Raw genomic sequence first — 24618 nt, forward strand, 5'->3', positions numbered from 1 at the left:
CAATAAGCAGTGGGCATTCTTCTTATGTTAAACCTCTGTTCAGATCCAAAACTCCTGTCCTTTAACACTTTGAAAATCCAAAGGTGACAGAAGTTGGCAGTGTACATACAGTACATTTGATTTCCGCCTCTGGCCTCATCAGTGAGGAGGAAAACAGCATATGTAGGCAAGGACATGCTGTGTGTTGATGATGTTCTAGGTATTGAGGGAGGTCATCATAAACTTTCAGGGCCTTACTAATGAGAGATAAAAGTTGTTTTGGGTCTGGATCCATAAATATTAAAAAGATAGACCCACTACATCTGCAAGGCACCGCGGGTGTGCGCATTACATCTGCATTATTGTGTACCAGCGACGCAGTAGTGCATCCCCACCACGTCCTCTTAAAAAAGAAATGATGGCCAACAGGTTTCCGAAGAGCCTGAGCATATGCTCGGCTTCTGCCCAACATCTGCATAGCATAGCTGCGTGGGGAGGGAGATCAAATATTAATAACGGGTCTGGACTAATACCACTCCAAAGGGGGACAAGCGCAAACAGCTGGATCCGGGGTGGCCGGGGCACGGCGGACTGCGGAGCTCTGATCCTCTGCTGCAGTGGCGCCGTTTCAATGCCCGCTGGCGGGGGAACGACAGCCGCTGCAGCGCGGCGGCACTTCTGACATGCAACATCTGTGTGAGTGTGTGTGTGTGGACGCTGTGTCTTTTGTAACATGCAGATAAACTGGCAGGAAACAAGACACACGTGGTGGCTTGTAGTGGTTGTTTTGTTCACACTCGTCCACAGGCACAAAAACACACAGACACACACACACACACACACACACACAGACATAAAGTTAGAAAACTCTTAAAACTCAAGCCTCTTTTGTGGTGTGATGCAGCATCCTGAAACGAAATAGTACAAACCAACCTATTTTACTTGATCACAGAGCATCTAAATAAATAAATAAATACCTAAAGAAAGAAAAGTCTTTGAGAGTCTTTGTCAGTCCTCATATTCCTGCTGCTCTAGTTCACTCTCGGCCAAAGTATACACCATTCCACGCTTCTCCCCAACTCACCTTTGACCAGTTGAGGCGCTTCATGGAGGTCTCAGGCTTGAACTCCTTCTTGGGCCGCAGGCCGAAAGGCAGCTGGTGGTGTGTGGGGGAGCCCAGGAGGCCGCCGGGCGGCGGAGGCGGGGGCACGCCGCACAGAGGGGGCATCATGGCGGGAGCAGGAATCCCGCCCGGCAGGGGCGGGGGTGGGGGAGGCGGTGGCGGAGCACCTCCTCCAGGACCAGGTGGAAGGGGAGGAGGAGGTGGAGGTCCCGCTGGTGAGGTAGAGGAGGACGAAGAGTGCACTGTGGCTAAGGGGACGGCAACTGCTCCGAACTGCAGAGAGAGAAAAAAAGAAGAATGAGAACAGTGAAACAGAGCGGTAGGAAGACAGGGAGAGGTGGATGGAGAGAGAGAGAGGGAGAGAAAGACAGAGAAACGCAGGAGGAGAGGTTATGAGGTCACTGTTAATATGGCAGTGGTCTTCTGGACTAGAATAACATGTGAGCGTAATGTAATCAGCCTCCTGTGTGAGCACGCTGGGGGTGTAAATGCAGCAGGTTAGGGTTGGGAGGGGGTTAATAAGCTATTGTAATGCATCAGAACAGGACAGCACTTCATCAATAATAAATCACAGGCACATTATAATCACATCGCAACCCTAATCTGAAGGGATTATCAGAAACAACGCCTGTTCAACACACTTGGGCACACATACCTACACACTTACACACCTACAGCACTATGCATATATAATGGCAGATTTTATTCAAAAGCTAGAGACTTCTTTTATATTTGATCTGCAATGCAGCGTCTTAATAGTATGGCACATGCTGTCTTAACCAGGGAGCACATAAGTTGTCTGCAGTAGTCTACTGGCATTACAATCACCAGGTCACATTCAAGGGCACACACACAGACACACACACACACACACAGGTTATGCCCTCAGCAGAAACATACTGAGAGAAAGGTGATCAGCGATGTTTGAGATGACTTTTTTTTCTTTTAATGGAAGGAAATGAAAATATGAGAGAAGGTGATGATCATATGTAAATCATATGGATAGATAGAGAGAGAGGGAGAGACAGAAATGCAAAAGAACATCAAAAGAGGGGGCATGTGAGCAAAAGAGGGAGAGAGTGTGCGTCCAGCCCCAAAGGACATGGATCAGTTTGACTGCCCATGGTCCAAAGTGTCACTTCGCCCATTGCACGGTCATTATTTACAGATTGATTACTGTATTGATGCAGGCTGCAGCTGGCCAAAAAGCCATTGATCAAACACACACTTCAGTTGATGTCCGATTTGTCATGTCAATCTAAAGAGTTGGGATTGAATGGAGGGAGTAAAACAAAGCAAAGAGCCAAAGAGCTGTTCAAAGAACCCTGACTAGCACTGGAGACGTGCACACGCGTGCGTGTGTGTGTGTGTGTGTGTGTGTGTGTGTGTGTGTGTGTGCGCGTGTGTGCGCGTGTGTGTGTGTGTGTGTGTGTGTGTGTGTGTGCGCGTGTGTGTACACTCAATCTAAAGAAAATGGAATGGCGACGAACTGTGGATTTTATTTCTGTCCCGATCCCAAGGCAGTGTGACAGTTACCAAGGGCAACGGGATGAGTCTACTGCTTGCTTTGGTGAAGCTGGTTGTCTTACAGCTCGGGCCTTCAATGCCAAACATTCAAAAATGCCAAACATCTTAACATTGACTGAGGGAAAGAAAAAGAAGAAAACCATGCATACATCCATGAATGTCTGAACGAATGTGTATGGATTAGTGTGTGTGTTTGCATTGCATTAAAGTGTTAAGTTGATTGCATTGCTACCGTTGGAGAACCAAAGGATAGTATCACTCAAGCTTTCCACTAGAAGTTAAGAGAGAGATGCGGTAAAGTGACATATACTGTAGGTAAAATATAGTCCAAAATATGTGTCACGGTGCGAGTCCGTGCCGGTGGATACCTTTGATATCATGAACGTTACGCATGCACATCAATAAACTGACAAACGTAACCCGCAACATTCACAACTTTCATTCATCATTGTTCCACACATATGCCGGTATAATTACATTATATAGAATAAGCTGTCTGAGTTGATATGTTGTTTGTTCTGTTTGTTATGTGCGTAGTTGTGCTGTTTGTCGTTTGTTCGTTCGTTCGCTAAGATGTTTGTTAATGTTTGTCGGGAAAGGCCTACCGGCAACGTAACAGTGTTATTAACACCACGACGCGCATAACATGCTACATCTAAAAGTATGTGTTTATTGTATTGGTGGAATGTTTGTGGTGGACAGTAATTTCAATAGAAAGGTAGCCAACCTGTAGAAGGGGTTCACGCTGTCCCACTGGCAAACAGGAAGTGGTGCAACTGCTCCCCTATTTCAGGTAGTGGGGTACGGTTGGCTACCATTGCATAAGAGAGCCACAGGGGGGAAATAATGTGCTACGGGAATGTTATTAAGTAGTACACTTCCTTGATGCATTTAAAGCTTATGATAGTATGAATTTGTCACGGGGAATGTGTTGCAATGTATTTTGTATATTTTTGTCACTTCAACATGTGTTTTATTGTTAATTGATTGAATTATGTGTTGGTATAGCCTAGGGGTGGGGTTTGGCCTATTTATAGGGGCAGAATGGAACTTGTGTTGAGTATGTTCTGGGCTATGAGAGAGAGAACATTCTCTGTGCTGTGTGTTGGGCCAGTGAATTTTGGTATTGCCAATTTACCTGCACATATTAGTGTATTAATGTATATTTTCTTGTTTTTGAAAAGTTTTTCTTTATTTTTGTTATTATTTAGTCACTGTAAATACTTTTTGCACCTCTGGAATTTTGGGAATAATAAATCTCCCATTTTGGGCCCTCCTACTCCTGGTCTGCTACCATCCTTGCTGCCTCCACTGCCGTCCATCCTAACAATGTCCATGACCCCATTGATCAAACACGAGTACGCTTTAACATATGCCTCATAGATATAGAGAAAACTAACGCTGTAACCAGGGCAACAAAGTGTCACAAAATTGTTTGGTGCACGGTAAATGGTTTATTGATCTGGAGAACAGTTTTGGATTAAAAAAGATGGGGGTGTGGGGGGGAGAAAGGTCAACTAGTGGCACAGAGTCACCATTTCCTCCTCTAGAGAGAGAGAAAGGGAGAGAGAAAGATGGAGGGGCTGAGGAGAGGAAAAGACACACACACATGCACTCGCCTTTTACTTGTTTGTTTGAAGGGGGTCATTGTATTGCTGTGTATGTGTTTATGTTTTGTGTGCGTCTTGTTATAATATTGTAGATTTTAACTGTGGGGATATTGGTCCAGACCATCAACCCTCTAAAATGGTTCAGGCCAACACTTCATTGGGTAATTGGCGAGCATATTTAAGGCTGGCCCATTGCAAAAGGAGAGTCTTGAGTCTGGAGAGTGCCAACTTGCTGTGAGGGTGAGTACGGAGTATTGTTTACATTGAGACTTTCACTGTTACATTGGAAACCAGTTGGTTGATTTTGTTTTTGTTTGCTATTTGTCGGAGCACTCCTTTTTCCCCGCACTGTAAATAAATCTGCACTCCACCAAAATCTGTTTGCTTGATGTGTCCTTCACCCCATCATCACTTCACCTAGCCGCTCATCCTGTGTGGGTATAGACCGCAAGGGCCGTATTTTTCACAACCAAGGACACAGAAATTTTGAGAAAAGAATGAAGGAAAGACAAAGGGAGAGGTCAGAGTGACATAAAAAAACAGTGGTGGTGGTGCGTGTTGGGGGTGGGGGGTCGGTCTTGATGGCAGCATGCCACTGTCTGTCTCTAGTGTGAACTCCTTACTGAAAAACTGACAGCTTATTAAAGAAGCACACAAAGGGGCAACCGAACGTATCCAACAATACATAAATCCACACAGAAGAGCCTGGCCACAGCAACCCAACTAAGCACACAGACCTTTCATCCCTCCTCTCACTCTTGCACTATCTCTTCTGCCACAAGTGCTCTCCCCGACCCCTGACATTGCATCGCATGAGCTACTGTTTGCTCCGGCCACTGCCACGGACCACAGGCAAGGAGTTCTCATTAAAAATATCTAAATAAAAGCGGCAAAGAGAAAGTAAGTGTGCAAATATTGGCTTTAAAAAGTGGGTGATGGGGTGTGAGGCTGCAGTGTCAGGCTGTGAGGCCCCCCACCCACCTCACTCCATTCCAATCGCCAGCCCACCCCAACCCTACCCCCAGTGGGGCTGGTGGCCTGAAGAAGCACCCTGTTTAATGCAGGAGGGGTAATCCCAGCTTCGCCGCAGCTCAAGGACCCACTCCCACTGTGTTTACTCGCGCAAATTGAAAAATTATCAGCGGAAAAGTTATCAGCTAGGGCAGAGAGAAGAGAGAAAGAGACAGAGAGAGAGAGAGAGACAGAGAGAGAGAAAGGGAGAGAGGAAAAAGAGCAGGAGTAAGGGAGGAGAGGGGAGAGATGAAAAATGAAAAGAAAAAAAAAACAGAAAAGGAAAGAACACTAAACGGAGAGAGATAAAGGAGAGAGAGAGAGGAGAGAGAGAAAAAAAGAGATAGAGAGAGAGAGAGAGAGAGAGAGCAGACGCAGCTGAATAAATTGCTTTAAAAAACAATTTCCTTTGTGGGCCAGAGATGAGAGAGCGGAGGAGGCGGCAAAAGGGCTGCCTGTGTGTATCTGCTCCCTGGCTAATTACAGTCAAGGTTGTAAAACACTTCATGCATTTAAAAGACATAACTTGCCATGTTCACAGTAATCCCCTCCACAATGAAGAACGACCTGCTTAGCCCTACAGGTAATTCAGATACATGCTATTTCCGGGTGAAAATGCAGCCTTTTCCTTTAAAACACAGACACAGACACGCAGAGTTTGCATACTACTGCTGGTATAATGTATGAAAAGTCATGCAAACAGTCCTTGACAAGTGCATAAAGGGCACAGCATGAAGAAAGGATGAATAGCCGACTTGGGAACAGGTGTTGGAAACAGGAACAGTTTTGAGGGAGAGTGGATAGGAGGATACCTGGGTGGATAGGGGGGTGAGTCTGCATGTGAGTGTGCATCTGTGGTTGGGAGCAGTGGATTGAGGGGTCAGATACTTATGTACTTAGGTACGGGGCAGGGTAGAATGACTTCAGTAGGTGTTTTACCTGAGACCTGTAGGCTTGAACTTCTGCTTCCAGCTCTGTGATCCTCTCATCTCTCTTCAGAAGCTGAGCTTCTGCTTCCTGGCGTCCAATGAATTCCTCATCAAACTGCAGCAACACAAACACATACAAATAACAACAGCAAACATTTAGGATGTGTATACGTAAATATGGCAACAGATGAGAAGTAATGAGTCATGCTGTTTATTTGTCCCCTTCTGTACGGCCAAACAACTGCCTGACTTCACACAGTGTATAAGCAAGAGATAAATGTGGCCTTCAAAATCACTCTGCACACCTGTCTGAACCGACACAGCTCTTTATGTATGTGTGTGTGTGTGTGTGTGTGTTTATGTGTTTGTGTGTGTGTGTGTGTGTGTGTGTGTGTGTGTGTGTGTGTGTGTGTGTGTGTGTGTGTGTGTGTGTGTGTGTGTGTGTGTGTGTGTGTGTGTGTGTGTGCATGTATACAGGACTTTTTTTTTATTTACTGGCTCAGTGATAGGAGACCAGTGCTACCTCTTTGATGAACTGATTCAACTGGCAGGTGGTCTGCAAATATATTTATGCTGCATCTCATGTCCTTTTTAATAGATAGAAAGAGTGTAAGAGCAAGAGAATGAGAGCAAGAGAGAACGAGCAAGGGGAAAGAGAGGAGAGTCAAGAAGTTAAGGTACTGTAAGGGTCAGTCTACCAACAGGAAAGAGCTGCCGGTACTTTGTTCAAGTGAATTAAAATAAACTGTCAAACACTTTTCACAGAGCTGTCTGTGTGTGCCTGTCTGTGTGTGTGCCTGGGTTTTGTGTACAATTATGCTTTAACAGTCTGCTCCCTGTCAGTATTCAGTAACACACTAGCTTTGTTCCGGTCCTATTCTTCAGACAGAGACATGTATGTGTGTGAAAACAAAGACTACATGTAATTTCCTGTACTTTCTGAGTTTGAAAAAACAAAATGACTAACTTTAAGCTTCTGGTGTGTGTGTGTGTGTGTGTGTGTGTGTGTGTGTGTGTGTGTGTGTGTGTGTGTATCTTTGTGTGTATGTGTGTATCTTTGTGTGTATGTGTGTGTGTTCAAAGGCCTGTGGTTTGCAGTGTCAGATAAATCAAGGATTCTTGGTCGCCTTTATTTTTTGGTCTGCAATTACCAAAAATCAATGCGGCTCTCTTTTTAATCTCAGAAATTTTGTTAATTACCAATGACTGTTTTAACGATTTCTAGTAATCCGGATTTAATTAAGGAGGGCTAAATGGCACATTCTTGAGCAGTCTTCAAAGGGACGGCCTCTTCATTAGGACGAAGGCCTGTACACAGAGGACACACAAACAAAAGGAGTGGAGGCGAGAGGAGAGGAGAAAAAGAGCAGCACTTGCCTTCTGTGCCAACTCGGACGCCCTCTGCTCATACTCATCAGCCCGAGCTTTATCCACACATATATCTGAGAGGGAGGGAGAGGGAGGCGGAGATGAGGGAGAGGGGTGTGGAGATGAAAGAGAGGGGGAAAGAAGAAGGACAGGAAGGGCAGTTAAGTGCCATATATTTGACATCCATACATTACCAGTATCAACATACATGCACTCACAAGTAAGTAAGTGTAAGTATACTCTTTTGAGTCACACAGTGAACACACAGTGAGGTGAAGCACACACTAATCCCGACACAGTGAGCGGGGAGTAGTGAGGGGTTAGGTGCCTTGCTCAAGGGCACTTCAGCCGTGGATGTGAGCATGGGAGAGCAGTGCTCAACCACTTCCCCCACCCACATTTTTCCTACTGGTCGGGGATCGAACCTGCAACCCCTCGGTTACAAGCCCGAAGCCTTAACCAGTAGACCACGGCTGCCCAGTAGGAGAGCTCTCTCCCTCCCTCATCCACAAATACTAACCTATCAGATGGCCGAAGTCCACATCCAGACGTTTGCGGTAGGCGAAGTCAGGATCGGTGCCACTGCGATGTAGAACAATCTGTGACACGCACTCATCTATGACCTTAAAATACTGAGGCCTGAGAAAGACACACACACACACACACACACACACAACATGGTAAAGACAATCATCACTGAAATGGTAATTAGTGCTTTAGACTTCAATAGATCCAATCAGAATCCCAAAAATCATCAAGTAATAAAAAAATAAATAAATAAATAAAAAGAAAACATCAAAACACTGATTTGCACGTGATAATCATGATACATGAATTGTGGGGGGCTCAATGAGAAGCATCTTTGAGATTAATCAAAGACCAAAAATGCTCAAAAGGCTCAAGTATGGCCCCCAATTCTCTTGAGATGGCGAGGGGGAGAAAGGGAATAGGAGGGCATCTGTATTACTGGATGCATTATGAGGAGAGGGATAGCTGGGTCCATCCACCTGTTTGAGGTGCCCTTGATCATGCCTGTGCAAGCTTTCATCTACCAACCATGGCTTTGTCAGGCTGATCACTTCCTGTGCCACCACTATTGTGGACAGAAAGACGCGGGTTGCCAAATGGCTTATATTAAAACCAAAGAATACAGCCTGGTCCAGATAAAATAAAAGCCAAATTTAAATATCCAGGTAGAAAATATGATTTTATTGATGTAAAAAATATAGTACTCACTTTGTGATCATTTTATGATTTGCTTTCTGATGGTGGGAGACAAGGGTGACATATATACAAAAAAAAAAAAAAAAAAAAACCTTTTTGTGACTCAGCTCTATACCCAATACCTAGCCTTAAACTAGATGCATGACCATGCATGGAAGAATAAACTGATCCCACTACTGGTTGGTTGTGTCCCAATGGTAATGCAATCACAGATCACATACACAAAGTAGGTTTAATATGGCTGTTTGTAGTCTCTACCATGTGCACTCTAAGGTGTATGCAGACATACATTGGCACCACCGCTTTAGGGATGCATGTTGTGCAGTCAGTGGACTGGATAATGAACCTGCTTGACTCTCTCAGGCAGTTTGCCCCCATGTCTCTCTTCAGTCAGTTGCTCTGTTTATGGTAAGCGTGTGCATGTGTGTGACTATGTACTACCACTTTTGCTCAATGCCGGCTTTCCCAATAGGCTCCGTGGATTTTATCTTAACACTGTAAGACACACACATCCACACACAGCGCACAGCCGCACACAGAACCTGACCGCTAGCAGTCAGGTCAGAAATGCATGAGGCACAGTCACTGGACTGGATAATGAACCTGTTCAGCCCAGCTCTCTGCCTTATTTGCCTCCACGCCTCTCTTCCTCTTGCCCTCCTTTCTTCTTCTCTCTCTTTCTCTCTCCCCTCATCTCATATCGCTCACAGCTAAATCCCACCTTCCCCTTCATCTACATCTCGTCTGTCCCACCTTCTCTTCTTTCACCCCCTCCTGCCTTTCAGTTCTTTATTTGTCTCCGTCTTCTCTCTTCTCCCCCCCCTCCTCTTTTCCCTGGCCGACTGGATCGGTCGGACAGGAGCAGAGTGGCTCGATGTCCCCATGTCTGAGATTAAGTGGGCCGCGGCTCTTTATTGATTTTGGGCTGAGCGGCGTGAAGTGTGCGCTGGTGCCGCGAGCAATGGCAGCCCTTGTTAAAATCTTATCTAAAATCAAGGTCTCTTCAACCTTTCCACCGCCACCTGCCTCCCTGTAATTGGACACATTAAAGCGTCCGAGAGGCGGAGTTGTGTGAGAAGGTGTGTGTGTGTGTGTATGGTGTGTATGCATGGCGGGCATGTGCAGGGGTGCATTTGCGTGTGAGGAGTGATTTTGGAATAAAAGACCACAAACCGACACTGGAGGTTCAGAGCCTTTGAATGGAAGTGTGTGTGTGTGTGTGTGTGTGTGTGTGTGTGTGTGTGTGTGTGTGTGTGTGTGTGTGTGTGTGTGTGTGTGTGTGTGTGTGTTGTGTGCACGTGTGTGTTTGGAATAAAAGTGATTACAAACACTGAGACTTCAAATGGAGGTAGAAATCATGTGAAGTAGTGTTGTCATGATACCAAAATTATTGTTCCGATGCTGATAACAAGTAAAGAATTTTGATACTTCTTCGATACTTTTTAAAAAATTTATTTGATTTGGGGGCCCCCACCATCTTGACGTCATCAGTAATATTGAATATAGTGTGATCATTCACACCAGTGGTCATCCTACAATCTGCTTGACTCTCTCCACACACACACAAACACACACGGAAAATGATGGCTTATGTCATATGTTTCTATTTCAAATATTTTGGAATTCATATGAAGTGTATATATTTTGTTAAGTACTATTTTATAATCTGCATAATTACTAGTAGCTAAAAATATTTAGTAATATACTTTATATTGATTTTCAAACTATTACACTTAGGCATATCTTTAATGTGATGTGTAGGGCTAATTGAGTGCACATTGATGGTGTGTGGGTGTAATTGAGTGCCTGTCACTTTAAGAAATACATGAGAGTAATTAGCAGTTTTAGGCTAGTGAAAAATAGTTGTGCATAGTTCATAAGGGTATGTGGATGCAATTCATTATGTTTTCTGTCATTAGATAAAATAAATGTTCAGAACAAAATCTTTCTGGGATCATAGAAGAGAAAAGTGTCAATGTTCATTAATGATTTTAGTGAGCATTAAACAAATGACAGACATGACTTGAGCTAGCTGGATAGTTAGCAAGAAGCTTTCTCCAGATGTAAAAGTTTTCCAAGGTTGTGTAGCTTATTTCTAAATGACAATTAACTCAATAGTAGGCCTAAATGACCTAAATCCCATAGACTGGGGTTGGTTAGCAACACAAACTGCAAGTGGGTAAATGAACTTGATATTAGCCTATTATTACTGTATGTGTATAGCATCACTTAAACTAGCAGCCATGCCTCGCTGTTTATAGCAAGACAGCTGTGCGTGTGTGTGTGTGTGTGTGTGTAAGGAGAAAAAACGCACAGGCTAGGGGAGGAGGCACTAGTGGCATGCCTTGCGCACATGCATGTTATTTCAAAAGAACACGGTCAATCTTAAAAGTATTGATACTAATAAAATTAGGTATTGTGACATTTTTAATTTCAGGGTATTGCGAAACGTTTCTAGCATCGGTGCACCGTGAAACACTAATTTGAAGTCAGAGCTTTTAAATGTAAGGAAAGTGTGTGTGTGTGTATGGCAGCTGAACTGTTTGCAGTAATAGGTCAACAGTTTTCTGGGGGAGTGGGACCTGCTGTCAATCTGTTAGTGGCTAAAGATTACACTATTGAATCCCTTAGTGTGCACCAACCCACCTGTCCCACTCATACTCATTCTCCAACTACTAATCCATCAGTCACTTGCTCTCTCTCTCTCTCTCTCGCTGCATTAGAGGGCAGATTGCTCAACAGCTTGTTTCTCTGCATGGGTTTAGGGTTAACATAAACACACTCCACATAACTATCGAAAAGCTGTAATGTCATATGCAGTAAAAGAGCTATGGCTCTCATTCTCCCTCTGTCGCTTTTTCGTTCTCCTCCCTCACACTGACATCCTCTATAGGCATTCGCTCTCTCTCACTCGCCCTTTCTGTCTGTTGCCCCTTCTCCTCCCATCATTACATTATGTTTATGTGGCAACTCCACTCACGAGAGTCTCTGGCATAGTCATAAACACCAACCCGTAATCTTTCAATCACTCTGGCTCTATCTCTCGTGGCGCTGGAGGACGACCTTTCCTTGCAGTTTTACAGTGACGGACAGATGTCTGGAGGCATGTCGGCATAGTGATGGCCATAGTGATGTCTTTTTGATGTGCACATAGGGACAAGAAGAGAGCTGTTGTGGGTTGGTGTGTGTATGTGTGTGTATAAAATGAAAAAACAGAGGGGGGATGTTTGATGTCGTTTAGGGCAGTTTTCCTCTCGCACACCTGAGCAGAGAGAACCATAAAGCAGGCTCTGACTGGCAGAGATGAGGAGCGGTGCATCTCCCGGAAATCAAAATATCCTTTTTTGAATATCAAAACTGAAAAAAAAGATGATGCAGTGGGATAAGAACTAAAAATGTTTTGTTTTTTTGCGACCGACATTACAGCTAGCATTAATTTTCAACTTATTTCTGGAGCAAAGCAAGGTGTAAACAGCGCGTTTTGGAGGTGTCACTGGACCCAGAGCAGCAGAGGAGCGGGCCAGAAGGCAGAGCCACTCAACAGATGGCATCTATGTTTAGCCCGCGAGAGAGAGGCGCCCATTCTGCGTCACCTCCTCACTCACACATGCGGCAAAGGGAGGCAGCGAGGGGTGTGTGTGTGTGTGTGTGTGTGGGGGGGGGGGGGTATTGTCTGCCCAGGCCACAGAGCCAAGTACAAACAAATGTGTCACTGTAGTAACCTTCTTCATCGGAATTGTCCACACACGGGATAATTAGAGGGAGATGAAGGCAAGGAAAGGCGAAGCATATGGTTTGCCCGGCTAAAAAATATGCCAATCAAGATAAAAGAGTCAGCGAGGGAGTCGCAGCGTGAAAGCTGGATAGTTCCGCCTACACAAGCAGAATAGTATACGTATTACTATACTCCCCCAATTATTTATCTTCACCAAATGTATTGCCTGAGAAATTAACTTATGCTCTCACAAAAAGCATTTTTATGTCTAAGAGTATGATGAGCAGGACTGAAGAGTAGTCGTGATTATCCATGCAACACTTGTGATTCTACACCACACTAGTAAAGACATCAGTTTTTCCCTGTGAGAGTTGATGACAAGAGTGAAATATGGGATAGTAGGATTTTTGAAGCTGGTGTCACATCTGGTAATAATTTTGTCTTGTGTTGCATTGGCATGTACAGTTTGCAAGAACATGTAAATTGCAGGTGTGTGGGATAGTGATGCCGCTTTGTGCTCTGTGTGTTGATGCGTTTGTGTGTGTGTGTGCGTGTGCGTGTGCGTGTGTGTGTGAGTGTGTGTGTGGTCAGCAGTTACCTGACAAAGTAGTCATTCCTGATGAGCATGAGGTGCTGCAGGATGGAGAGGAAATGGCTCTCGGCCGGCGTCTCCCGCACCACACTCAGTACAACATTATACACGTCCCCCACATCAGTGAGCAGGGTTAAGGAGCACCACGGAAACACTCAACTCCCACAAAGACAAAGACACACACACACACACACACACACACACACACACACACACACACACAGTATAGGCTGGAGAAAACACAGAAATACAGAAACTTCTGCACATTACCGGCTATGTTAGTAACTAGGCAAAAGTAATTGCTGAAGGAATGGAGGTAAGTGAAAACAGTAGCAAGGATAGCAAAGGGAAGAGGACATTGTATCAGAACAGCCTATTTATACACGGAAACAAATTCTCAAATGTTTGAAATTTTAACACTTCAAGAAACCAGAACACCGAGTGACGACCGGAGAAACCAGAACACCGAGTTAACGACATTAATCCAATTAACAAGCAATCCACATGATTATAAATAAATAAATCCATACATGCATACATGAACGCACACCCACACATACCAACCTGACTGCTCATGCCACAGTGGGGGTCTTTAAAGTACTGCCTTTAAGAGAGCGCCCATGCATCAGAATAAATTATAGCAGAAATTAAACGGGATACAATGAAATACATCAAACACTTGGAGGCACTGGCAAAGCATTAACAGTGTAATATTCGTTTTGAATGAGTGACACTTCATTGCTTGAGATTAAAAAGCTTGGGGTAGAAGCCTGTCAGAGAAAGTGTGTGAATATTAGAGAAAGTGTGTGTGTGTGTGTGTGTGTGTGTGTGTGTGTGTGTGTGTGTGTGTGTGAATACTGAATGAGTGTGCTAGGACATTTGGGGCTGGGGGGGTGTTATGCATGTATGAACATGTGCATGTGTGTGTGCCTATGAGTGAGCGTGAGCACGTACAGTAAGCCCCCATGGGGAGCAGTTAAAAGGATATTCCAGTTCACTTTTGATGTCCTCGAGGCGGTGCGAGAACTCAATCATGTCCTCCTCTTTGTGCTCCTCAAAGACCTTCAGCTGGATGTCCAGAGCCTCATTCCTCACAGCACCCAGATGCTGCAGAGGACAACGAAGGAAGGGCAAGAGACAAAGAGGGAAAATAAGTGACAAAACATTGGCACAGAACGACAGGCTGCACATGTCTGGCATCAGACCTTCTCTCTCTTGTTGCCCAGCAGAGAGAAGTAGCCAGAAGAACCTGGAGGGGCTTGATGGAAGAATAGATAAGACAGTGGGGCAGATACTGAAATCTATGCCTTAATCAGTCCATCTAGCAATGGGCGCCATTTCCACTACAGTGTAGCTGCTGTTAGGACAGTTTGGACTACTCTCCATTTGTTTAATTCACCACCAACTTAGTCGAAAGCTCACACAAGGGAACAGAACTTAACTGGGAGGATAAGAGGAGAAGCACAGGGTTAAAACAGAGTAGAAAAAAATAGACAGGGAGAGAGAGTGCAGTGTGGCATGAATGATTCCAGCGGGGCCAAATCCCAAACCTTCCCTCGTTTTCATTTCATCTGATCTGGTGCAAGGTGGCCTACAGAGTTCAAGGTTGGGTGGGGGTCTGTGGGTGGGAAGCAAACTTACCGGTAACGCCTCCTTGAGACCACATCGCATGAACTCGTTCCGCAGGTGCAGCCTGAAGTCCAGCTCCTCAGGTGAGGTCACCAGCGCATTGATCAGCTGCATGCACGCTACCTGCCAGGGAGGACAACACACACGTCAGCGCATCACACATGAGGCCACCCAGTGACAGTGTGTGTGTGTGTGTGTGTGTGTGTATGACGGAACGGGATTCTTTTCTTCGTTTTTGTGTTATATATTGAACATGGTTCAAAATATAACAAATAACAAAGTCTGGGAATAACAAGATGGAAAACATAAATTCCTCTCCTCTATCTTTTACAGACCAACATGGAGACAGACAAAGGTCAATGACTGATCACGGATCTCAGTAAGCTGTGCACTGGTGTGGAGGCTCTGTCCTTGTTTTAGAATGAGAAGGTTGTGTGTGCATAGGCAAAATATCTGTCTATAAGTGTGTGTGTGTGTGTGTGTGTGTGTGTGTGTGTGTGTGTGTGTGTGTGTGTGTGTGTGTGTGTGTGATCAGTGGTGCGTGCCGGAGCTGGGGCTTTTTTTTTGGGGTGGGTTCACGCCTTAGTGTGTGTGTGTTGATGCGGAAATGAGCGATTATCGCCACACACACAACGTTAGGCTGCAGCAAGATTGCCAATTATCTGGAGTAGTGAATCACATCAGCAACGAATCGCTAAACAGTGTGCCGTGTACTTGATTGCGTGCAGATTTTGTGCACTTGCATGTGTGTACGTGTGCGCACAAGTGCACGCATAGCAAAATCAACACATTTGAGATTAGCTAACCACATCTGTATTACATTACAGCGTAATCATGTCTCTCCTGCTGTGGGGGTGTGGGGGGGTGGTGGTGGAAAAAAAATACATTTCCGCTGTGCCACAGGTGAGGACAAAGGGGACATGCATTGATTTTAAAAGGGAAATGTAGCAATCTCAAATAGCACCATTCATCCAACATACACACATGCATACACAGGGTCATTCCGTGTCAAATCACCCAGTGGCTGGCAGGTGACCCTCTCCCAAAAAATCTGAAAAAAATCACAGGTGTTTGAAGACCAAACCTATGCATAAATCTTAAATAGTATATCTGTATCACTAATGGTTCCAAAACTACAGCCCTTTCTTCAAGTCATTTTAAGCATCGTGGTGAACAATCCTTTTTGTTCAACTTCCAACATTATTGGCTCTTTTGGTATTTCACACACATTAGTGAAACTATGTGAATAGAAGTACATTTTCCTGTTGAATTAAAAAATCCAATCAAATCAGGTGTATCTTGTGTAATTCCCTCTCTGCAAAGCTCTGAAAATGGCTATAAATTCATAATGTAAAAAACATCACCACCTTTGAGGGCTTCTCATTCAAAATGTATGTGATACAAATTCATCAGATTTTTTCCCCACTCATGTATGGATTATAAGGTCATGTCCATGCATTAACTTTGGTTGTTAACATTATCATATTTTCAGAGCATTTCTTTAAAATTGGGCTTGATTTTCAAAAAGCCCGTTTTCATCTTCTCATTTCACCACGTGGACAGTTAACAGGATTTTTTTTAATTTTACCATATATCATTCTGTATGTGAGGATCATCTGCCCAAAATTTGGGCTTGTTGCTGAGTTTCTTCATTGAGATAAGATTTTTTACAAATATTGTCTATAAATCCACTGAATTTGTACTTTATCTGCAGTACCACTTTGCACCACACTTGGTGCTCTTTTAATACAATGGAAGTCAATGGAAGAGTAAGAGTCACTTGTTTGCTGCATATATCCAATCTAAACACACAGTTTATGGTTCATAGTTGAACTTCTCCAAATAATTATTGCAACATTAACAACATACTACTCATACATAAATCTTATCTAGAGAAAATAAACTGATCAAGTAAATTATACACACATAAGACTGACTGGTCATCATACATGCAGCAAGAGGATTTAGCATAATTACCATCTTTGTAATGAGTTTTCTACACCAGCTTCAACCTATCAGTGCCTATGTGAGCACTTTAATAATTACTAGCCAGCTGGTTAGGCAAAGTCTGTATCCATCGTCATATGCATGGGATGCAGTCCTCTGTGATACACAAAGAGCATCAAGATGGAGATCAGTGCTTTGTCTCCATGTGATCTAGGAAAGAAGTTGGAGAATGAATGTAATAAAGGAACATATTCAAGTAAAAAAGGGGTTTATAAAATTCAGTGCATTGTCAGATGCAGAAAAATCAATACTAAAGAGTTATCATCTTTTTACGAATGCCTCTTGGATCCACGAGTCCTCAAACCTTGTTATGAATACTTGTGATGGAAACACACATGGTCATCTTCATCAAGTGAAATACCTTGATGAACTGAATTTGAGAAAACCATTGTTTCTTGAATATGTTCCTTTATGACATTCATTTTCCAACTCCCAGATCACATGGAGACAAAGCACTGATCTCCATCTTAATGCTCTTTGTCTGTGTATCACAGAGGACTGCATCTCATGCATATGACGATGGATATAGACTTTGCCTAACCAGCTGGCTAGTAATTATTAAAGTACTCACATAGGCACTGATAGGTTGAAGCTGGTGTAGAAAACCCGTTACAAAGATGGTAATTATGCTAAATCCTCTTGCTGCATGTATGATGACCAGTCAGTCTTATGAGTGTATAATTTACTTGATCAGTTTATTTTCTCTAAATAAAATGTATGTATGAGTAGTATGTTGTTCATGTTGCAATAATTATTTGGAGCAATTTAACTATGAACCATAAACTGTGTGTTTAGATTGGATATGTGCAGCAAACAAGTGACTCTCTTACTCTTCCATTGACTTCCATTGTATTAAAAGAGCACCACGTGTGGTGCAAAGTGGTACTGCAGATAAAGTACAAATTCAGTGGATTTATAGACAATATTTGTAAAAAATCTTATCTCAATGAAGAAACTCAGCAACAAGCCCACATTTTGGGCAGATGATCCTCACATTCAGAATGATATATGGGAAAATTAAAAAAAATCATGTTAACTGTCCACGTGGTGAAATGAGAAGATGAAAACAGGCTTTTTGAAAATCAAGCCCAATTTTAAAGAAATGCTCTGAAAATATGATAATGATAACAACCAAAGTTAATGCATGGACAGGACCTTATAATACATACATGAGTAGGAAAAAAATCTGATGAATTTGTGTCACATACTTATTGAATGAGAAGCCCTCAAAGATGATGATGTCTTTTCACATTATGAATTTATAGCCATTTTCAGAGCTTTGCAGAGGGGAAAGTACACAAGATACGTCTGATCCGATTGGATTTTTTAATTCAACAGGAAAATGTACTTCTATTCACATAGTTTCACTAATGTGTGTGAAATACCAAAAGAGCCAATAAGGTTGGAAGTTGAACAAAAAGGATTGTTCACCACAATGCTTAAAATGACTTGAAGTTTCAAAGGGCTGTAGTTTTGCAACGATTAGTTATACAGATATACTATTTTAGATCTATGCATGTATTTGGTCTACAAACACCTGTGATTTTTTTTCAGATTTTTTGGGAGAGGGTCACCTGCCAAATTGTGCTGAAATTGGGTGATTTCACACGGAATGACCCATACACAAAGCACTTGAATGTCCATGTGAAAAGCATTGGGAGGTACATATTTAGCATTTCAAAATCATAAGTGCAGATGGTGACAACAAGTTTACTGCCATCCGAAGAAAAAAATACACATTCTGCAACTAGTATTTAATCATAGCGTGCCATACATGTACACATAACATTCTACACAAACGCAAACATTCACAACATTTGACACAAGTACACTATACCACACACACACACATGTGGTGTTTGCTGATGGGAGTTAAAGTACGAACAAAAAGAATGAGGAAGAGGGAGAAAAGGAAACACGTCTCAAGTCAAAAGCAAAAAGAACAAAGAGCTACAGACAGCACAGGGAAAATACCTATAGTCATGTTAACAAAACACACAGTATACAAATACAAACACATACACACACACACACACACACAGCGGAAAAGACATGCTTCTCCTGTGTATTAAAGCTGAGTTTCCAACAGACACCAAATAAACATCCATCTGCGTCTACATTCATAGTGGGAAGTATATGTGTGTGTGTGTGTGAGGCAGATAGAAGAGTAAAACAGGCAGAAATGTGGGGGGGGGGGGGGGGGGTGAGAGAGAAATGTAGAATAGGGAAAGTTAAACTGGGATGCATAGATGAGAGGTAGGAGATGAGAGGAAAGGAGGCGAGGAAAGTAGGAGGAGATGAGGAGAGTACGGGAGGGGAGTAGAGCACAGAAGAGGAGAGGAAAGGAGAAGAGGAGAGAAGGAAATACAAATCAACAGTAGCGAGGGACCCTGAGTGTAGGCCGTGATGTTGCCTTATGTATTGTAAGAATAAGAATAGTGACTATGCCGCTACTAAATGCTGCATGGGGTTAAAAGGGGTCGGGCTTGTCTATTAGTACTGTGCAGCCCATGGCATCAATAAAATATTAGCACAACTGCAATGTACACACTAAAGCATAATGGGCCAACTAATGGATCCAAATGGTCTTTGACAAATCCCGCCACCTCTGTCTCAAGCTACAAGGTTGTTGTATGTTTGTGGTAGTACAGTTTGTGTGTGTGGCTCGGGGGAGCTTTAACACCAAATTGCTGGCAAACCTGTTCCGTAGCACCATCCAGCCACTATAAATGATTCATGACCTTCAATGAGGCCTTGAGAATGGCAGAGCAACAGGGCCTAAGCCTTTGGAGACGCATGCAGACACACATACACACACAAAGGGAGAGAGGGGAGAGAGAGAAAGAGAGAGAAAGAGAGAGAAAGAGAAGAGAGAGGTAGACTACACAAAGACAACCCCACACTCCAGTAACTGGCTTGATTCAACAAATCAACTCGCAAAAATCTTTAATAAGCCCATCTGCGAAGATTCAACACATGAAGATTCCCATTTCTGACGCCTCTGCCACTTTCAGTTGCTGAAATCACACCTACTGCCTACAAATGCCTTGGGAGTGACTAATTACATGACTGTCTCACAACTCTACAAAGGGCCTTGCACTGCACAGACTAAAATAAGGACTCTTACAGGGGAAAAGGGCCAAGTGGGAACGGTACAAATAAAGACTAACTGAAGAGAGCTAAGGCTGCTTGTTGTTTGCACTCATGGTATAGGTCTACATAATAGTGCAGACTGGCCAACACTTCACCTGACTTTATGAAACAAGGACGACCAGGATTCTGTGAGGGAATACTAGGTAAATTTCTGTTTTCACAATTAATTTAAGGATAAATCAGGGTGTTAAATGCATGTATTAAACATAATAATAATAATAATAATAATAATAATAATAATAATAATAACAAATTAAATATTTAAATATTCAAAAATACATTTCACCAAGGTTTAACAGCACCGTAGTGGCAGGACATGGGAAATCAAGGAACTGGACGTCTACAGATAAATCAAACGTGACTTTCTTGTTAAAGTTGCTCAGTATAAAGAACATTAACTCCAGAGGGGGTTAAGCTGATGGTCAGAGAAACAACAACCAAATTACTGTGATATTAAAGTACTTATGCAAAGGAGCAAAATAAATTATTTGGGTTGGGGAAAGTCGATACGTCTGACGGGAGTTAAACACACACACACACACACACACACACAGACACACACACACACACACACACACCAGAGAGTAAACACACAGAAGCACGCACACACAAACACACACCAAATGCAAATATTAGTGCTGTGGTCAGTGCCGCAGTCACTGGGTACTGGCTCTTATCCCAACCAACAGCTGGACAAGAAGATAGAGCAGGGCCAGGCCATTAAGCAGTGTGTGTGTGTGTGTGTGTGTGTGTGTGTGTGTGTGTGTGTGTGTGTGAGTAAGAAAATGTGCCGTTTCATCTGTGTATGTCTATAAAGACATTAGTGTGTCTGAAAGCATGCAAATGCATATATTTATGTGTGTAAGTACCTGAGTGAGTGTGTAAAAGTGTATATGTAGGAGGAAGGTAAACAAAGAAAAATAGCTGTTTATCCTCCACAGAGGGAGATATTGTGGGGTATCCTTCCAATACACACAGCCACACCCACACATGGACATACACACAGAAACTTAGCAATGGCTACCACAAATGCACACCCACAGATACACAAATGTGAGCAGTACAGCCCAATGGATCCAAAGAAACACAGTTCTACTGATAGAAACAAACCCAAATACAAAGACCCAAACGACTTCCATAAGAGGAAACACAATGCGAGTTGCAATGATACCAGAAGTCTTTGTGTCTGTCTTTTAGTGGAGTCTAATCTCAAATGACCACTCTTATACACAGATTACTGAAGTAAGGACATATTCACACTAATGTGATTATTACTGGAATTCCCACACCACTGAAGGGGGACATGCTGGCAAGCACAATTTCCCAACTACACCACACAAACAAACAAACAGACACACACACACACACAGACACACACATTGTGTCTCTCTAAAACACATACACACAAAAACACAGACGGCATTTGTGGTTTTAAATTACAGGCTCAGCTTCATGGCTTTCTCTTCACCTCCCTCTGCTACCAATTAAAAAGTGAGCAACGTTGGGCTGTTATCAGGAAAAGACAATAGAGGAGTGGGACCACTATAGCCCATGCCACCACAACACTGACACACACACACACACACACACACACAGACACTGACACACACACACACACACACACACACACACACACACACACACACACACACACACACACACACACACACACACACACACACACACACACACACACACACACACACACACACACACACACACACACACACACACACACACACACACACACACACACACACACACACACACACACACACACACACACACACACACACACACACAAGAGGAATATGACACAATGAACTCACAGCAACACTCAGAGGGACACAAATAAAGCAGTCAGGTCCTTGATGAAGCCAGACAGTCCAACACTCCATTACACAAACACATGGCCAAAATGTTTCTCTCACAGACCATGTTGACACCCCTTCCCAAACTAGCTTTGCTGTGGTAAATATTGTGACAAGGACCAGGGTGTGCAGTATTTCACTCCGTAACATCACCTCATTTTCACTTTGAGATGGTGGCAGCTTCAGGCACCAGGGCCATACAGCAACACATCTCTTTATAACAAAGTCATGTTATTCAAGAATACGTTTTTTTTGCTACTGCTGCTCTAAGTGTGTGTTGCTCTACACACAGCAATTCACCGAGCCAGGTCAACTCTGTGGTCCGTCTGTAGTGAGCATCTACGGAGGAGAGTTTGTACACTCTTGTTGGCTGTGCTTGGACAGCTCCGCTCCTCAGCTGAGTTCTGCCCGCTCTGTTCTGCTCTTCAGGAGAAAGAGCTGCGGGAAACAGCAGCCATGTCTGACAGAGGGCTCAGTCTCACTAGAGGGTGCAGACATGGCCTTGTTCGCTTTATTTGTAGGGGTGGCATTTCAGTAGAACACAGTAACCTTAAAACACACACACACTTGCAGATGGTTGTGGGAAAAGGCCTCACCTGCAGTGGCACAGACCGGTCTTTCAGGCCCAACACTATGGGGGTGAAGCGGCTAAGATCCCGGCGCTCACCCTCGCTGGTGATGGCTTCCAGAACTTTCTCCAGACTGTAGGGGCGGAAGATATGCATACATGTGAGATCACATCTAATAGATCACATTCTTCAGTTTTTTGCTAACAGCCACAGGAATAAATGGAAATTGACATGAGAGTATCATTACGTATTCCAATATACAACTACTACGACTACTACTATAACAACAATAATAATCATATCCCTTTCCGTAACATTCGATTTTACATTGAATAACAGATGGAATTAGTGTACAATTAACATTACTTATAACAAACTACCATTGGCGCCTGTATTAACCCACTGCAATTCCAATAGAAAACTATTTGCCATATTTGTAGTAAATGAAATGCTATTATCCTAATTCCATTATTTTCTGATAGCTCTCTAAGTCAGAGTTTCAGAGACAGAACTATAAAACCAAAAACATGGATTAAAAGAGTACCAAAAGAGGAATATTTCACTTTTTTGTTATTCTATGAAAGACAGAGGTGTGAGTGTGTGTGTGTGTGTGTGTGTGTGTGTGTGTGTGTGTGTGTGTGTGTGTGTGTGTGTGCTTGCAAAGTGAAAGGCTAGGGTGAGGAGTTCCTTGCCGCAGGCAAAATATTTTAAGGGAACAGAATGAGTGATCTGGTCTGATCAATAAGCAATTGTGCCTTGGCTCCCCAGCTAAAACTCGCCGCAGCATTAAGTTAAAACCAAATCAAAGCAGGAGGAAAAAAATGAACTGTTATGAAAATGGCCTCAGCGTTTGTTTGTGGTGGAGCTTGAGCTGCATACTGAACAGCAGCAGAGTGTTTCTGTATGTGTGTGTAGTTGCTGTGTGACATATTTGATGGCGATACAGTTGCACATGGATGGGTAGAGTAATTGACATTATCTACCAGGATCATGATGGTAATGCTGATAATGATAATTATAATGGTGATAGTGATAATTGTGTTGTTAGTAGTGGTGATGATAATGATGATGATGATGATAGTAATGGCTTTGATTACAGTATAGTGGTTGTAATTGTAATGAGCATGACAATGGATAAAAGCCAGTATGAAAGTTGAATAGGACAGTAGAGATGCAGGAAATCTTTTCCAGCCTATATAAAAAAAACAGGGAAAAACACATGACTACTTAAGGGGAAACCTCTAGAAGGTTGAAGAACATCTGATCTTTTGATGTGTGTGTAATGTGTGCGTGTGTGTGTTTGTGTGTGTGTAATGTGTGCGTGTGTGTGTTTGTGTGTGTGTAATGTGTGCGTGTGTGTGTGTGTGTGTGTGTAATGTGTGTGTGTGTGTGTTTGTGTGTGTGTAATGTGTGCGTGTGTGTGTTTGTGTGTGTGTAATGTGTGCGTGTGTGTGTGCGTGTGTGTGTCGTTAGGGTGCATTAGTCTTACGTGTTCTCCTCTCCTACTATGCAGATGGCCGAGAGCAGCTTGACCACGTCCGTCATCATGGCCGGCTGGCTGGGGTCCATTGCACGCGCCAACAGAGACAGACTCTTCTCCTCCCCAAGGATTCTCTCCAGGCCATACTACACGCACACACACACACACACACACACACACACACACACACACACACAGAGAAAACGTAGAATAAGACAACACTTAATACCTATTGTCTCTGTGCTCTAATATGATGTTAATCCATTAGGCCTGTTGAACGTAGTCAGTTTTGTCAGTGGTCCCCCTCACAGAGGCAGTTTGAAACACCCACTTGATAATGAAGAGCGTGTGGTTAAGAGTTTTTGAGGTGCAATGACATTTCTCTAAGTGACTGAACCAAGGACACTACCTTTACCACAAGGGGATGTGTGTGAGAGTGTAAACGGGAAAAAAAAATCTGAATTGAGTATGGAAATAGTCAAACAGAGAGAGAGGGGGAATAAAGCGAACACTTGAGGTGACAGAGAACGAGGTGACATCCAGGTAAAAGGCAGGATTAGCCTGAAGGCCTAGAGCCACACGAGAGAGAAGTGCTGTGTGCACACACCAGAAATAGAACACCCTGTCTGAGACTGTGCCTGTGCCTGTGCACACACACACACACACCCACACACACACACACACACACACACACACACACACACACACACACACACACACACACACACACACACACACACACACACACACACAATGACCATCATTGAGGTAACTACACAACATCATTGTAAAACATATAATATTGTATAGGGCATGAGTGCGGTTGTCAGA

At 43.3% G+C, this 24618-nt stretch overlaps 1 protein-coding gene across 1 annotated transcript in view; it reads right to left on the reverse strand.

Annotated features, from left to right (window-relative positions):
• Positions 1 to 24618, reverse strand: part of LOC143142668 (protein diaphanous homolog 3-like) — a 291988-nt gene that overhangs the window by 172358 nt on the left and 95012 nt on the right. Inside the window, exons 8-16 of the mRNA XM_076303722.1 lie at positions 23797 to 23933; positions 22335 to 22440; positions 14720 to 14830; positions 14067 to 14185; positions 13085 to 13201; positions 8068 to 8186; positions 7557 to 7621; positions 6190 to 6294; positions 1064 to 1375 (exon numbers count right to left, since the gene is read on the reverse strand). Of these exons, the coding sequence (XP_076159837.1) occupies positions 1064 to 1375; positions 6190 to 6294; positions 7557 to 7621; positions 8068 to 8186; positions 13085 to 13201; positions 14067 to 14185; positions 14720 to 14830; positions 22335 to 22440; positions 23797 to 23933 (1191 nt within the window). The remainder of the gene's footprint in view (positions 1 to 1063; positions 1376 to 6189; positions 6295 to 7556; positions 7622 to 8067; positions 8187 to 13084; positions 13202 to 14066; positions 14186 to 14719; positions 14831 to 22334; positions 22441 to 23796; positions 23934 to 24618) is intronic.

The sequence above is a fragment of the Alosa pseudoharengus genome, unplaced genomic scaffold (genome assembly GCF_046254945.1).
Source record: "Alosa pseudoharengus isolate Yale_2024_CS ecotype anadromous, Long Island Sound unplaced genomic scaffold, YU_APseudo_1.1 YU_APseudo_1.1_scf_24, whole genome shotgun sequence".
NCBI lineage: Eukaryota > Metazoa > Chordata > Actinopteri > Clupeiformes > Clupeidae > Alosa > Alosa pseudoharengus.